General features: G+C 36.6%; 1 protein-coding gene across 5 annotated transcripts; it reads right to left on the reverse strand.

The window, feature by feature from the left end:
- Nucleotides 1-638: 638 nt before the first annotated feature.
- On the reverse strand, nucleotides 639-15,377 carry LOC119985700 (pantothenate kinase 2-like). 5 transcript variants are annotated; one of them, XM_038830032.1, is made up of 23 exons: nucleotides 15,203-15,377; nucleotides 14,668-14,955; nucleotides 13,599-13,811; nucleotides 13,362-13,420; nucleotides 12,611-12,727; nucleotides 11,986-12,105; nucleotides 11,790-11,884; nucleotides 11,610-11,703; nucleotides 11,302-11,433; nucleotides 10,441-10,553; nucleotides 10,059-10,251; nucleotides 6,820-7,028; nucleotides 6,288-6,332; nucleotides 6,119-6,167; nucleotides 5,429-5,511; nucleotides 4,757-4,873; nucleotides 3,980-4,043; nucleotides 3,592-3,738; nucleotides 3,335-3,493; nucleotides 2,389-2,472; nucleotides 1,595-1,783; nucleotides 1,335-1,406; nucleotides 639-1,151 (listed from the first exon to the last, which is right to left on the reverse strand). In XM_038830032.1, the coding sequence occupies exons 2-23, from the start codon at nucleotides 14,930-14,932 to the stop codon at nucleotides 1,062-1,064; spliced, it is 2,709 nt and encodes a 902-aa protein (XP_038685960.1). In that variant the 5' UTR covers nucleotides 14,933-14,955; nucleotides 15,203-15,377; the 3' UTR covers nucleotides 639-1,061. The 5 variants fall into 5 exon arrangements, with proteins under 5 accessions (XP_038685960.1, XP_038685958.1, XP_038685959.1 ...); XM_038830030.1 differs by having other exon boundaries at nucleotides 14,668-14,959; XM_038830031.1 differs by having other exon boundaries at nucleotides 15,170-15,377.
- Nucleotides 15,378-16,226: the final 849 nt, after the last annotated feature.

The raw sequence follows: 16,226 nt of genomic DNA on the forward strand, positions 1-16,226 counted from the left end.
TGACCAGCGTCATTATTTATGACGTTACTCGGATAACGTTATAATTATCCAAAAATACTTTTAAAAATTCAAATATCGAGAAATTAAATATAACTCTAAAATGTGTACATATATATATATATTCCAATGAGTAAGTCTTTGAGAAGGGAATCAAATGAAAATAAAAAAAGTGAAAGACAAAAAGAAACACACAAATCGGATCAATTAAAATAAATAATATAATTCAATAAAAGTAGTAAATGCAGGACTTACTTTATTTCTCAAAATCAAGCTTAGGCCCAAGACCGAAAAAACCGGCCCGGGCCGGGCCGATGCCAACAACTACCGTTCAGCCTCTGCATCCAAGTATTCTCTAACATATCATTCCAATTTCTTAAAGACATAAAAGTCTTACACAAAAGGCCATTCAGTCAAAGTTTCTAGCATGGAGATTAAAAAAAAAAACTCTAACAATGTTAACTGAGTTTACAACAACCGTAATTCCAGGCAGATGAAATTGATATCCAAGTTGACCAAACAAAAAGTATTGATATTGATAGAAACACCACTGATTACACTGTCAAAATCACAAAAGACTCTCTTAAGGCTTGAGATGACAAGTTGAACCTATTTTCCAAAATTTGAAAACCCAGAATTTGTTGACCATTACAATAACACTTCCCATATATAGCAGTGGTACCTTCCACATAACAGTAACTTACATGTCTTCTGCATACCTGCTAATGGGTGTTTATGGTCCTAGCTTAGAGTCTATCTACTTTATAACTACATAATCTTCTTTCTTAACATTAATAAAGGCAGAATCCAATCACTAAAGACCGTTCCACCATGAACAGAAAGATGAGTTATGGAAATGAAATCATTTTTCCATTTTCATTCATATCTTGGCAGAATTTTACAACATATAGGTTTTTTTTTTTTTCCTTTTTTGCGTCAGCAGCTAGAGTTGTTACTGTAATTTTCTCTCCATTAGGCTTGCTTCCCAAACCCCTCTTTTTTCAGCTCGCAAGCATATGCCTCTTCATCTTAGATTTTCTGTGACACTTCAACTTCCTGAATCTTCAATTGGCTGGCTCGTATCTACAAACACAGTCATATATGTTTCCTTTAATCAATTTTTCTGCCAACCTCTGATTCTTTACCATCGCAAGCTGCAAAACAAGGTAATACATGTTACAAGATGGCCAAAAGGAAACAACTAAAACCTATTTTGCAAGGACTTTTCAAATATAAAGGTGGACTCAAAAGCAACCCCTCCATAGTTTTTCATTTTTAACCCTTCTCTCTCTCACAGTCAGAGACATCTTATTTGAGGAATCTTGCATATTATTTACCTTCAAAGCATCAGATTTGAACTGCGCATTGTAGTTTGTATGAAGAGATCTGCCCATGCCTTCCAAGATAATCTGCATAGCACAAAGTACAACATGTATTGCAGTGATCATACTCTCTCATTTATGTATTTGATTGGCTACTGCAATAGTTTTTCTCGAAACAATGGTGGTGGAATGGCACACCATAAAAACGAAGAAAGTCAAGGGAAACGCAAAGTAGATGATTAGCAAGATTTCAGTAACAGGAAATAGTATCATACCAGATCAGCATCCTCTGCCGCAGCAGCTAGCTCAGAGCTGACCTGCCTCAAGTCTATGCATGGACTCCCACAGCCATTCTCCACAACCATCAAAGGAACTGAAGATGAATTTTCTTTTTCTAAGGTGTTAATCATTGCATCCACAAGAAGACCACCTGCTTCAGCAGCTCTGCGGAGAATATCACAATGCTGCAGGGGAAAAAAAAATTCCCACTTTTTGTTTGAAGAATTAAATTCAAGAATGTGGCAATAAATGTATAATTGCATCAGGAGCAACAAATTTCAAAAGGACATAAAATTATGAGCTTTATCTTTCCCATTCAATTCAGATTATGAATTTCCATTTTTCCTACTTTCTGATTCTTGTATATTGATAATATAATAGAAGCTACCTGAGAAACCAAGTCCCTCATCAAGAAGCACACAAGATAGTAGTAATTAGATGATAAGTACAACATGTGAGGGGTGGGGGCCAGGTCTAGGGGGTCCTGAGTGGTAGACCTTCATTACCATGCTCGAAAAAGGCTAAATCATTTCTTTGTGACTATGGTAGTAGATATGAATTACCAAAGCACTAACATAAGGCATACAATATTTTTGTTAAAAAACGAAGATAAATGAAATCGATAAATTTACTACCGACAAAAATAGGAATATAAGCCAATCAAATTTCTTGGAGTAATGACATCAAAATAACCATAATTGCCATTTGAGTTAAGGATGTCAACAAAACTATTCAAATGGAGAGATGAAAGTCGTCAAATCATTTTATATACAGAGAGAAAGCGATTAACCTTTGCTGCCTCCGCTACAATCTCAGGAAGCTCCATGGCAGTTACATCGTTCAATGCAGGGAGTGAGTTTGCCACCAGGACAACCTGGAAAAGTAATTTCATTATCAGTACATTTAATTCATCCTTGGAACAGTAGTTAAATAGGAAAGGCCTAGAATAGAACCAATAGCAGGAATTAGAGTCTCAAATTGAATCATCAGAGGCAAGCATAGAGGAAATTGATAGAACTGTGATTGATGAAGAAAAACAAGATAGTAATGCTCCTCTATTCTCGTCTTGACCATGCCAAGGATCCACAATTCCGATACCACTTGATTAGAACCGAGCCCAACATAACACAAAAAACAGTAGCTAGAATATGGAATAAAGAGAAAATTGATAGAATTGTGATTGATGAAGAAAAACAAGATAGTAATGGCCACAAGGCCCATAACCAACTAGCTTTCGAGGAACTAGCACTCTAATTCACAAGCCAAATGATAATTCTAAAATTCAGGATGATCCTTCCTCTCTCCACACTACTTTTTATCCTAACAACCTCCACCTATGTAACAAACTTCCCTAACCTAACGACTCTGCCGACTCAGCACTGTAAAATACCAAACCATCCTCACGCAGGCCTGCAAACCTATATCAGTTTCAGTTCAAATTTTTTCATCAAGCATCATATGTACCAATTTCCTAAAATTTGGAAAACCAACGCAATATCATGGAATTAGAGGGGACATATTAGGAAAACACACAACACTAAATATGATACTTTTGGATCAGTGATTACGAGAAGTTTTCCATGCAAAGATTTTGCCGTTCGTAGATCCAAGTGGTCGTTGGCATTCAAACTAAATAATCGGAGAATAACAAAGCATACGGGTGAGTTATGTTATATGACATCTGGTTACCACAGTAATAGCTTTCATTTGCATCGCAGATGAAAAGGAAAACATACTTCAGTTCCACGCCGTAGAAGCTCCCGTGCCAGGGGGAGCATCCCTAGAACTACATCAGCACCTGCATTGTCAACGAAGAGCAAGGCTCTCTTATGTGGCGGAGCCTTTTTATCTCCAGACCCTAACATTCTTTGCTTAAAAACGTCGAAATCATCAACCTGTATCACAAGAACACTTTTTATGCCCCTGAATTTAAATAATTAATAAAGAAAATCAAGCATTCTCCAAATGGAATACATGATTATGCTCCACTAACCCGCCAAGGTCTTTGCATTTTGTTGCGGCTCATTCGATATATCTCAATTATTGTTCCTTTATGATAAAGATCCACACATGCACGGGATCCCCAGTCAAAGATATTAGCTGCTAGAACACCTTCAATTAGGGTAAGCAATCTAGTTTCCTGAAATTTCAGAGTTTTAGGTGATCAGCTCTAAAGTGGTAAATACACTTCAGCAAAATTATGCAGGAATGAACTGAATCAGAACGAAGTCCTAAATCCTAATTGAAATCTTCCCGATTTAGGGTAGATATTCCTTAGTGATTAATTTACTTATTTTTTTTAATGTAATTAATTAACTAGTCACTAAGGCTCTATGATTGAGGCCGGGCAGGGCAGGAGATAAAGGGAATATAACAAGTACCTCATTCATACAATCAAGTTCTAACAGCAGATCAGGTAAAACAGCAAGGGATGCCTCACTTTCCCTGTCATGTTCAGATAACCAGAAAATATGTTAGTGGAAAGACAAATATTAAAGTGGCATCAAGAAAAATATAAAATCTGTGCACCAATCCAATCAATGCCTGATTCAAATGAGTCCAACCAATTCACTGATCGTAAGCTAATGAGTAATAGATTTATGACACATAACATATGATATACACTGACCCACCATGTATTATAATAAGAAATTATAGCCTAAAGGACTGTCTCATGGGGGAAAAAGTTTTTACCAGGGCTAAAACTCATACCACCAACAATGCCAATCAAGCAAAGCAACAATGAATGTCAATAATGCTTTTCCTGCTAAGAGAACACTTATACATGCTATTTATTTCTCATGGATTAAAGCATTATGCATATCCTTTAGTACTTAACGAGTGGGTAGTTAAAAATCTACAAGAAATGGACTGCCACAAAAAAGCACGTCATTGCACAGATGTATGCATAGATTTCACAGTAAATAACAGATACGGAAAAATTGCACGACCCAAATACATATCACCCACTTCCACAAGAAATGATTCAGCGCATTTCATTAATATCAAAGGAATAAAAAAGAAGGAAATAAAGAAAACGAAACAGGAAAAAAAAAAAAAGAAGAAAAAAGAAGAGGAAGAGATGAAATTAAATAACTAAATTTAAAAGGAATTTTCAAATGTCATCTCCGTATCTTATGTGAGAAAATTACAGTTACCTTTGTTTTATGCTTCTATAGGCATCAACAAATTGAAACTCCCTCAAGCACTCCTCCCTTAATTCCAAAAGATTGGCCAGTCCTAATTTTCCATACGCAGCAGGTTCCTCCATCAACCTATTTAAGGATATCATACTTGGTAAACTTGAAAGGCACATACATGTATTTATGTGGACACTTTGTCTTCAAATTATCGATCAACACCAGCTATAACAAAAAATAAGCAACAATAGAACCATAACGATAAAAAAAAGAAAAAGAAAAAAGATCACACTTTCACAGTCCAACAACAGATAAATGACTAAAGGCATTTGCAAAACCAATGGGAGGAACAAAGGGTTGGTAATCAGTATTATTCTCTAAATTTTAAAGTGAACATAAAATAGAATGCTGCTTTTGGACCAGAATGTACTGTACTCTCACATAGAACCTTGTACCTTACGACCTAATTTCATTATCATAACAGCCAAAGCTATTGTCCCCCTCCCAGATATCGCTCAGCGTTAACCCTCAAAAAGAAAGAAAATATAGTAAGATAAATTACGACAAAAACACACTATTTAACCATTCACAAAGTGCTATAATAATTACAAGAACCGTACTACAAATATAAATATAATAATAGCAAGAACAATCCAACAAATATGAATATAATATGCCGAGCATTGGTACCTAGCCAAGTGAGCAGAAAATGCACGAGCAAATGCCTCACCCCTTCTTTTAGCATCATCAGTTCCACCTTCACTTGCCACTGCCTATGATATTTCACATCAAAATACCCAATCATCAAATGGTTTCAGGGTAATCCAACACCCAATTTTTCAAATGATCACAAAAAAAATCATTTAAATAATTAGAGAAGAATATAAGAAAGTAGACGGGGAATCAAACATGCAAATGTTGCACCATATTTAACACTGCCAATAAATTCAAGGACTTTTACTACCAAGTAACTAAAATCAAACTTTTTCTCAAATTACAAGTCAAACAAAACGATGGTAACATTTCAAGTTTAGTCATCTCTATCCGGAAACCAAATCAGTATGAATACAGAACAAGACGTTCTGAAAGTTTCGAAACTTGTTATCAACGCTATTTTACATAATAATGCAACGAAAACCTGAACCTTGAGGATGCCTCCTTGGTGGAAAATGAATGTCCATACTCATATTCCTTTTCAGATGAAAGCTTTTGATAGAGCCAATTATATGCTAAATTCATTTGCCATTTTAAATTTGGTGTGTGTGCATGTTTGAGCATTTGCTGGTGAATGGGATGTCATCTACGTGTGAATGAGAGAGAGAGAGAGAGAGAGAGAGAGAGAGAGAGACCGTAATGGTTTCATGATGCAATTGAGTTTACCTTATCAACAAGGTCTGGCATGTGTTCTGACAGCACAGTGAACCAATACCTGCAACAGCATGCACATCTCAAATAAGCTAAAGATGCCTCCGTCTACAGCCAGACGTGTTAAGCCTGAGTCATTGAAACTTCAGGAGTTCCCCATAAGAAAACGCTAACGACAACTTACTCCAACTCACTGTGGTCTGAGAGATCAATAGTGTTAGGCTCGTACCTGTCAGTTTTTCAACAAGATTATGTTAGAAAGCAGAAGGATGAACGCAATATAAATAATGTTTTACAAAAGATCTTGTATAACAACCAGCAAGAATACAGCTAGCATATTCAAGCATGCTATCACTGATGGCATAACATGAAAAGATGAAGTAATTACAGCTGAATTCCATACAAGCTTTTACTCCAGTTACTGTTTGTAGCTCAATGTGAAAGGGAAATGGACAGTATAATTGCTCTCCAGTTCTAGCTCAAATTTACTCTCTGTAATCAGATCTACTGATGAAGTGTTTAGAAATTAATAATTTAACAAAGCTACATTCGAATGGTTGATGCAAAAATTTTATCCAGGCCAGGGAGCATAAAGAATCACTGTTTTTGCAGAAAAAAAACCTCAGATGATGATATACCCAACTACTTAAGGAAGTGCAAAAGAAGCACTACAGAGTTTTAAGAAGTAAAATATTAACAAGTGCAATAATGCGTACGTTTTTGCCTCTGTCAATAGTGGAAACACCTCCAAAGTGGGTACAAGATGAAGAACACCAACGTTTAATGCACTCGCATCAGAACGCAGAATACTGCCTTTGGATAAAGGTACTTCAAAACCTCCAAGTCCAGTTGTTCCCGCTGGAGCCATTGGTACAGGAGCAGTGATTTTAGTTCCCTTCAGCACAAACTTTTCCATCCACGAAATCTGCACAAACTTTCAGCAACAAAAAGTAAGGCTTTTAAATATCTTGGATAGGTTTTCTAAGAAGACGGAGACATAAGTGACGATGTAGCTAATAAGATTAAAAACGGGTAAAGTAAGTGGAAGAGTGCATCCGGGGTTTTATGCGACCGAAGGATTTCCTTAAGGTTGAAGGGAAAATTCTATAGGTTAGCTATTCGACCAGCAATGATGTATAGTTCCTAGTGTTGGCCTATCAAGAGACAACATATCCAAAAAATGCATGTTGTAGAAATGTGAATGCTTCGTTGGCTGTGTGGTCACACTAGGAAAAATAGGATAAAAAATGAAATTATTAGATCTAATGTAGAAGTTAACACCCAATCACCTATTAAAGATAAGTTGCGAGAAAATCGTATAGCGGTGCAGCGGTGAGTAGGAACGAGAGAATTTGTTTAGGAGAGAGTAGGAGGTGGCGAGGAAGACCTAAAAAGACATGGGTTTAAGTAATACGAAATTATATGAATTTAATAGGAGTTAATGAATGTATGATTCATGATAGAAATGAATGGAGAAAACAAATACACATGGTGGATACTTGGTGATGTTCTCAGATACTAATGTAGCCGACCCCGAACTTTTTGGGATAAAGGCTCGGTTGATGATGATGAAATCTGCATCATAAACTGCATTTGCAAATCTTTTCTAAGGGGAAAGCAGATTGTCCAAACAAGTATATTTTTGAAAGGATTAGAGAAATCTTATGTTTAAATCACATTGCACAAGAAACCTTATTTCATCAAACATAGCATAAAAAAAATTTTCAAATTTTCTTTTTGTCAAAACAAGAGAGATCTAACACAAGTAACGTATTTGACATATGAGAGATAAACCCTAGATACAGGTAAAAAAGGTAAACAACTCCTATACACAAGGCTTCCGCGGTGGGCAAGGTCTGGGACAAATAGGATATACGCATACCTTACCCTCAAATAATATGTGGAGAGTGTTTCCAAGAATTGAAACCCATATACGCACTCCCGCAACTCTAACATTGAGCTACATGTTCACCTATAGATAGGTCTTCGCTTAAAAAAAATACATATTAGGGCGACTCATTGATGGTAGCACCAGTCTCTTAGATCAAGGATGCCCATGTTCTCTCATCACTTACAGGTGAAATGACAACCATTTGTAGATTCCGACCTTTATTCCTTCAACACCCATCCAATTGGTCTACAATTATTTGAGAGTGAATATGTGACAGATAGTTGCTTCAGGAATATATTCTTCAATGATGCCCCAAATGTTTGAAATAAAACAACAAAAAAGGACACTAGAAAATCATCATGCTATAGTTATTTTCGTCCCTCATCAGTTCTAGGAAACCAAAATTTGTGGGACCTTCCTGTGTCAATATCATTAGCAAATTGCAGGCGTGGACAACAAAAAAACACACAATTATAACTTGCCTAGTTGTACATAACATATAGTTTACCCACTCTAAACTATGTACACAGAGATTCTAGTTTTTCCCTGGTCTAATCCAATCCTACCATGTCAGTTCATATGCTAAGTAAATCATTCTGCAGAGCTAACACGTGACATAGGTGGAAAATTATGCAATCACATGGATTGTGCACAAATAATCTTCTCAGACTCACAGCTTTGATCATAATAATTTTATGCTAATTGCTCACATAATGCACGTCCTCTTTTACATCGTATCCCATGGCGAGGAGTAAGCCCCAATAAATCCATGAGATACATAATTCACTATGTTAAATGGGGCAAAAGGGGTGGTGAGAGCAAGGAGCCCAACAAAAATACAGGAAACGGATTTTTTTCTTAGAATTAATTTTCTTAGAGATAATTCCACCATGGACGTATAAAATGCATCCTTTTATTAATAATTTTTTGATGATCATTATTGACCACAATACATTGAGCATAAATCACCTAATCCGTGGCTTCACAAGCCATCTACTAGTTTCAAGATGGATCACTAACTAGCCTTCTATGCCCTACAATAGAAAGGCCCTGATCCATATGGCTATCTTGCTGAAAAGCATCTGAGAACCGTTGGATAAAGCTTGAGGATACAAAAACTTATCCATAGAAGAGCATAACAAGCTGATATCTAGCAAATTTTGGGTTCTTCAGCTCATGGGTTCAGTGTAATGGAGGTATCCTAGATCTAATACGAAACTCCTTTAAGGTACAGGTTTCATTAGTGAGGTATCACAGGTTTCATCTTGAAAAGCAAGGCATTATATGTTTCAATAACATGAGTTGCATTGCATGTAAACTTGAAAAAAGAATTGTATGACAGGATAACATTGGTTGAGCAACTACCCTCTCAAGAAGGTAGCTTAGATAAGAGCCTAATACTAAGCTATGCAATAGCTGAGTTTCATCATGAAACAATGAAAAAAAATATATGGAAGGGTTCCTATCATAGAATATTTACATAGACTCAAAATCATAGAGTTAATAGCCAAACAGTAATTTCCAGGTAGTTGATTGAGAACGAACGCCTAAACCCAACCTATTCAGCATCAAGTTGGATTCAGAGTCAACACAAAAGACGAAAGCCGAAAACACAATATGTTAGAATATGTATAAATGATCTGAAATGTCTCAACCCAACAAGTTAACTTATTGGGTTGAATGGCAAAGTAACTAATCTTAATATGGTATCGGGAGCTGGAGCTTTTGGGTTTAAATATTAGCTACTGCAATTTAAACCCCTATTTGTTGTTGTCCCAAGTGTGGGCCTTTGTGTGTATTTATTGTTGCCCCAAGTGAAGGCCTTATGTGAGTAGTCCTGGTGTCGGGCCTCTTTTGTTGTGCACATGCTAGACTGACAGATTGTCCATCCCACATGTGAGGGGAAGTGTTAGAATTTGTATAAACGATGTGAAGTGCCCCAACCAACAAGTTAACTTATTGGGTTGAATGACAAAGTAACTAATCTTAACACAATTGACTAGACCCATCAAAGTCAAGCTATTGGCAATATAAATAAAGTTTTGCCAACTTTACTAAACTTGCCTTCTCATTCAAATCCCCAAGAGGTGGACCATGGATCTTTCCTCCCGTGTATGGCGTACCCATTGGGAACCTTTCAACTAGTTGATGCACCATCAAGTCATCCAGACCATGCTTTCCGTAGCTCATAAATGCACCTAAAGCTCCCAGATACCCTTCATGCCGCAAAAACATTGCCTGGGCCTCTCCTTTTGACCTAAATATGACAATTTGAGATCTTACAAAACAGAGTGAATATTAAGAAACGAAAATTTTTCCACCATAAGACTATTATGAAATATAGAGTTGTAGACAAAAAAGTAAGAAGAAAGAATTAGTGAAAATAAAATAATTCTAGCTTTGAGCTTATGGTGTCAAGTCCAAATCCTGAAAAGAGAAGAATTACCAGAAATGAATAGCGAAAGAGATAGCGTCCATGGTGTAAGCATGACCCCTAATAAAAAAGCCTCCAAAAAAGATTCGTTTGAGACCAAACCGCAGTGCATTCAGGTATGAGACCTACATAGAAAGAAAGCTGGTTCAAGTGTACAAGGCATCAAATATTAAGCACCACATCTACACTGGTTATCTGCCAGATTTGCCAGCATAATGACCCAACAAGAAAAAAATTTAATTGCTGGACTTTGATGAGCATGAAATCCAGAAGAGAAACAAATAATTACAGAATAAAATTCATCATCCTATAGCATATGATAGTAAGTTCTCAGAATTGCAAAAAATAGATCCTCTTCCATGAATCAATATAATGTTCCAATAACTCGTGTTTTTGTTTCTTTCCATTATTTTTTTTGGCTCAATGGGTTGTCATTCTCCAGAGTCACATTGATAGTATTCCCGAAGGCACTGAATTCACTGTACAGAAGAAATTTATGTCTGGCAAGAAAAAGTTACTTTATTCCATGATCCAACTGACTAACAAGATTTAATCACTGCCATTTCTAATTAAAAATAACGGGGACAATTGACAGTATTCATGTGCAGGAAAAATAAGCTCTTGAAGCTTTAGAAATGATGCTAAACTAGAAATTGTACACCATATAAGACATCATATAATACATAATTACATACATGATCATTTTCTAGCAGCTAATTTCTGAAAAACCGAAAGAAATATTACGTAACACAAAGAAATAGCATAGCAAATAAAATCTTTCTCCAACCCCACAGTATAGGAATACAATTTCTCCATCATGTAAATATCATATGGTTGGAAACCCCAAAACAATATTTTCTTTCTGCAACTTACCTGCCCAACATTATACGAAATCATCCGCAAGAGGGACAGCGAAATGTCTTCAGGCCTATAGTCTTCAAGTTCCTTCTTTTCAGAAATAGCCTTGCCAAAACTAGAGGCAATGGTTGATGCAGAGAGACCAATCTGTTACAATTTAACCCACAGTTAGTACTCAGTCAGAGTAATGAATTACAGGAATACAAGAACTCATGCTGAAATTTTCGATGAATGTCAATGTCGGATACAATGACAAATGCATCCTACAGGGCACATCTTTTACACCTTCCACAAAAGAAAAACCATTAAAAATCCATATGTACCTTAGAGTAATCCATACCACCATAAATATCCCCAACAAGCATGTCAATGCTCCTATTATCGCCTCTTTGACTTAGCTCGAGTAAATCATCAAAACTGAAATAGGGAAAAGTAAGGCTATTGACAAAATTCAAAGAAAAGAATTTCTCTAAAAAAACATGTGATTAGAAGATCCAAGTAACCTCTTGCACTTGGTTAATAGCCTTCCCAAGCCCCAATAAGTCCCACCACCGACATTCGTTCCACTAACCCTTTCAAACTTCCCATCCCCATCAACCTATGAAAATTTAAGAGCACATAATCACTTTATGAGTATGAGAGTATCCATGAGACACAAGCTCATTCCAATTATGAATTGCAGGGCAGAATGGAATTTACCTTCATCATACTAACACCAGAGCCAACATTAACCAGAAGGTAAGGGAATAAATCATTATGGTCAATCTGCACAAACTCTTTCTGACCCTCCATGTGTGTGAAAGCTTCATGACGAATGGCCTGCTCAAAATGTGGTCAAGTTTTTGGAAATTAAAAAAATGCATCTATTAAAGTTATTATTGCACCAACGCATTTCCCAAAAAATAAAACCAAAGAAGAACGCATGAAAAAGGAGACAAAGTACATTCTAAAGTGTTGGGAAGGGAGGGGAGTCAATGATTACATTAACTTCCAATTTAAAACATATTTTTGGAGATTTTTCTTGATTGCACCATGAATACCACAGATAAGCCTCAGAGAACATCACTGCTCAAAAAAGCGTTAGAGAACATGAACATTTGATTAACATAGATTTACAGTGCTATAGTATTCCTTAAAATAATCTAAGTCAAATCAGAAAAATGAATGCAGCCAAAGTTTTGAATGACATTGCCATAACTAGTGGGATGAAACAAGTGGTCAAAAGATAAGTACCATTCCAACCTAGGATTAGAAGTTTTGTTCACATGCAAAAAAACAAAACAATATGTTAGAAACAACAAAATAGTTTGCATCAAAATATTACCTTAAGCAAAAAATTAGCTCCTGCCACAAGACAATCCATTTCATCTTCTTTGTCAAGACTAACCCCAAGCCTCTCTTTGAAAACGTTAGCAAACTTGTATGCTCCGCCACCTGTGGCCTTCACACAAAATCAACTTGGTTAATATGATTCACATTCTTAAAGTATAGATATACAATTAATCATTTCAAAGTCATCTCTCTCCCAAAAAAGGAAAACTGTCAACAAAGAAGCAAGTAGCTAGAATTATAGAAACCACCACACAAACATATGAACAAGTATTAAGGAAATATCATATGGCTTCAATGTACTTTATGCTCCTGATCGTTCCACTGAGAGACGTTCAATTACCCTTACACGAAAATATTTTCAAGGAAATCAACTTATTTGACATTCATGCCATGTCTATTACACCAGGTGCCTAAAAATGCAGAGAGTTTTCATATGGCTTCCATGTAATTTATGCTCCTAATCGTTCCTCTGAAGATGTTCAATTACCCTTACAGGAAAACATTTTCAAGGAAATCAACTTTTCTGACATTCGTGTCATGTCTATTACACCAGGTGCCTAAAAATGCAGAGTTTTCACCGGTAAGCTATTTCACATGAAATAACTAATGTTTATTTTCTTAAAAGGTATGCATAGGGTCAACAAAGTTACAAAGCCATTAAATTTAAACACAGAACAAATGTAAAACAAATGAATATCCAGAGTCCTGACATGCTAAGTAGTAGTCATAAACACAAACCATACCTTAATTACAGCATCATCAATGGACAGAACCTCAGAATTCCAACTAAGCGTATCCAGTCCTATCCAAAATAATATGTGTAAATTGTTGAGGTAAAGTAACAGGGAAATTCAACTAAATAATAGATTCGATGCCATCAGAACAAACTATAATATCATGCTGAATTTGAGCCATCTAACCTATTAGCAGTGAAGGAAGAAAATAAAAGAAATAAAAAAGGGCATAGGTAATAGATGTACCGCCACGGTGGAGCTGCTTAGAATGAATGAAATCTAAGCATTCATTAAGCTTGCTCGTCTCGAACTTCACAAAATGCAGTCTCCCGCCAAGGATAGGGTAGCTTCGTCTGTTACCATTGGTAATTCCGAATGTTTCCTTGATAGTCTTCTTCCTATTGTCATTAATTGATCGGTCCTCGTGCCTTGAAAAATAGACCAATTTGACAAGAGACCCTGCCAGTAAGCCATTAAAGCATATTAAGTTTTGTAGCTAATACAAAAACTTTGGCATTGGCTTCAAGGCTTATGTTATGTCAATCTTAAAATAGAGACTAACGCTGTTCCAGCAGTCAACCTATTTTTATTGTTGAAATAGTTCTCCATGGTCAGTCGTTACTTATGCTATATGAATGCTAACTGAGAGTAACAGTTCAATATTTTTCACGTCCAGAAAAGGGGAGAGGGGGAATTTCGAGATATATATACCCACATGTATTTCTCACATCCCAAGGTATACAAATAATTTACTTCTCTTTTGGAGGAAACGAAGGAAGTATAAATCAAAATCTCTCTCGAAGTTTTGAAATTCTCATGCCCACTTCGATTATAAACAATTGAATACAGACTGATAGTGGAGTGTGGACAAACATTCTTCTTTCTAGGCAAAGGTACTGAAAGTCGGGATCAACAGAACACTAGATAAGATTTCTCAAATTATACACAGAATAGTGCGTACAAAATCATTAACCATTCCATAGCACAAGCTCTCCTCCCCCATCCCCCTTCCCAACCAACCAAAAAAAGAGAGACAAGAAGCAGCACCGGGATTCATGCAATGTAATTCTCTTCATTTTTACTTAATTGAAAGACAATGAAAAAACCATTTTGAATATGGAGAATATCATATTCACCCTACTCAGCCCCATTCTTCCAAAAGTAGAAAGATACCATAACCAAGATACAGTAACCCAAGAATAATAGTCATTCTGGAAAGAAGAGAAGTCCAAGTTCATCCCAAAAAGCAACAACAATCACAATTGAGCCACCAGAAGAGCAAGAACGAATAGTAGATGAAGTATTGTATTTATACCTCCAATATCAAGAGCCAAATGGGAGATATCATCAGATTGATTAGGCAACAGAATTGTAGGATCCCTCTCCTCGGAATTCCCTTGAATGGCAGCCTTGCTGAGGTCAAGCTGTGGCCTAGAACCAGACTTGTGAATGGAATTGCCTGCAGTAGGAACCATATCTCGCTGACAAACTTCCTCTCTCACCAAACCTGCCCTGTCTAGTCCCTCTTCCTTTAGTCTATAGTCAATTCCAAGAACTGGCTCATCCTTGAAAGCAGCCATTAATCCAAGTTACTAAACACCTGCTGCCTAACCCACACAACAGCATGATACCCAAATTATCTTTGGTCAGATGCAAACAAGAAATCAACTGAATGAAGTCAAAAAAAACAATACATAAACTAATCATCAATAAATCAAAGACAAAATAAAATTGGTTTGGATGGTTGGAGGATTGAAAGACTGATAAGTCGAACAATAGAATTTGAAATAAAAAATACACAGAAAAAAACAACCAACCAGAAGCAAAAGCGTGGAACATGCGATGCAGACCTTTCAAGACTACCGCACCGTTTATTGGTCCAGAAACACGAGGATGCAACCAAAGAACTGCACGAGATGGCCGCATATGGACTACTATGGAGTCTATGTACATAATTGATAATTCCATCACTCCCATTTCCTAGTCAAGTAAGAGCAACTATAAGGGAGGGAGAGTTGTAAAATGGAGTGGCATCCTATAATGTTGTCTTGGCATCAAGTCCATTTAATTTTTTTTTTTTTTTTTGAGTACAAGTACTAATACAATATACGACACATCACCAGATCAAGCTTTTTTTTTTGAGTACAAGTACTAATACAATATACGACACATCACCAGATCAAGCCTCTGAAAGTACAGGTGTCAACAGGCCCCACGCAGGAGGCACAAATCAAGAGGCACAAATCAAGCCCACGCAGGGGCAGACTATCAAGCCCACGAAGGGGCAGACGAAGCCCACACACCTCCTTGTAAATATTCGGAGGAGGTGAGACTAGAACCCATGACCTCAGTCAGGGACATGCAAAGTCATTGCCACTCAACCAATGACTCATTTGCGGCATCAAGTCCATTTAATTGAAACCCAATTTACACAATTATTATTAGAGTAACTTCAGTCCATCCCTACATTTATTAAAGGCATCCCAACTTAAAAATTAATCATTCCTTGTAAAATTCAATTGACGGGTATGACTAAAGTCACTCTTATTATTATTTTAGACGAATCCCAACTACCCACACGGATCACACCTAGCACATAATCATAACCCAAACCCATCAACCTCTTTCTCTAGAACCTTTTTCCTCATTTGGAATTGTGCAAATGAGGATTCATCTACCAGAGTCTCCTCTCTTGAAAAGCAAGATCCACCTCTTTCCCCTAGCATCTTCGTGGAAACTTATCTAACCAATCCATTGTGCAGGTTGACATAAATCAAGAAAAATTGGTCGACATGGAGAAGGAGGGAGATCTGAATCTCGGCATCTAAACAACACTATCGACAAAGAAGAATCCAGTCACGGCTTGGAGTTGCA

The sequence above is a fragment of the Tripterygium wilfordii genome, chromosome 19 (assembly GCF_013401445.1).
Source record: "Tripterygium wilfordii isolate XIE 37 chromosome 19, ASM1340144v1, whole genome shotgun sequence".
In the NCBI taxonomy this organism is placed as follows: Eukaryota; Viridiplantae; Streptophyta; class Magnoliopsida; order Celastrales; family Celastraceae; genus Tripterygium; species Tripterygium wilfordii.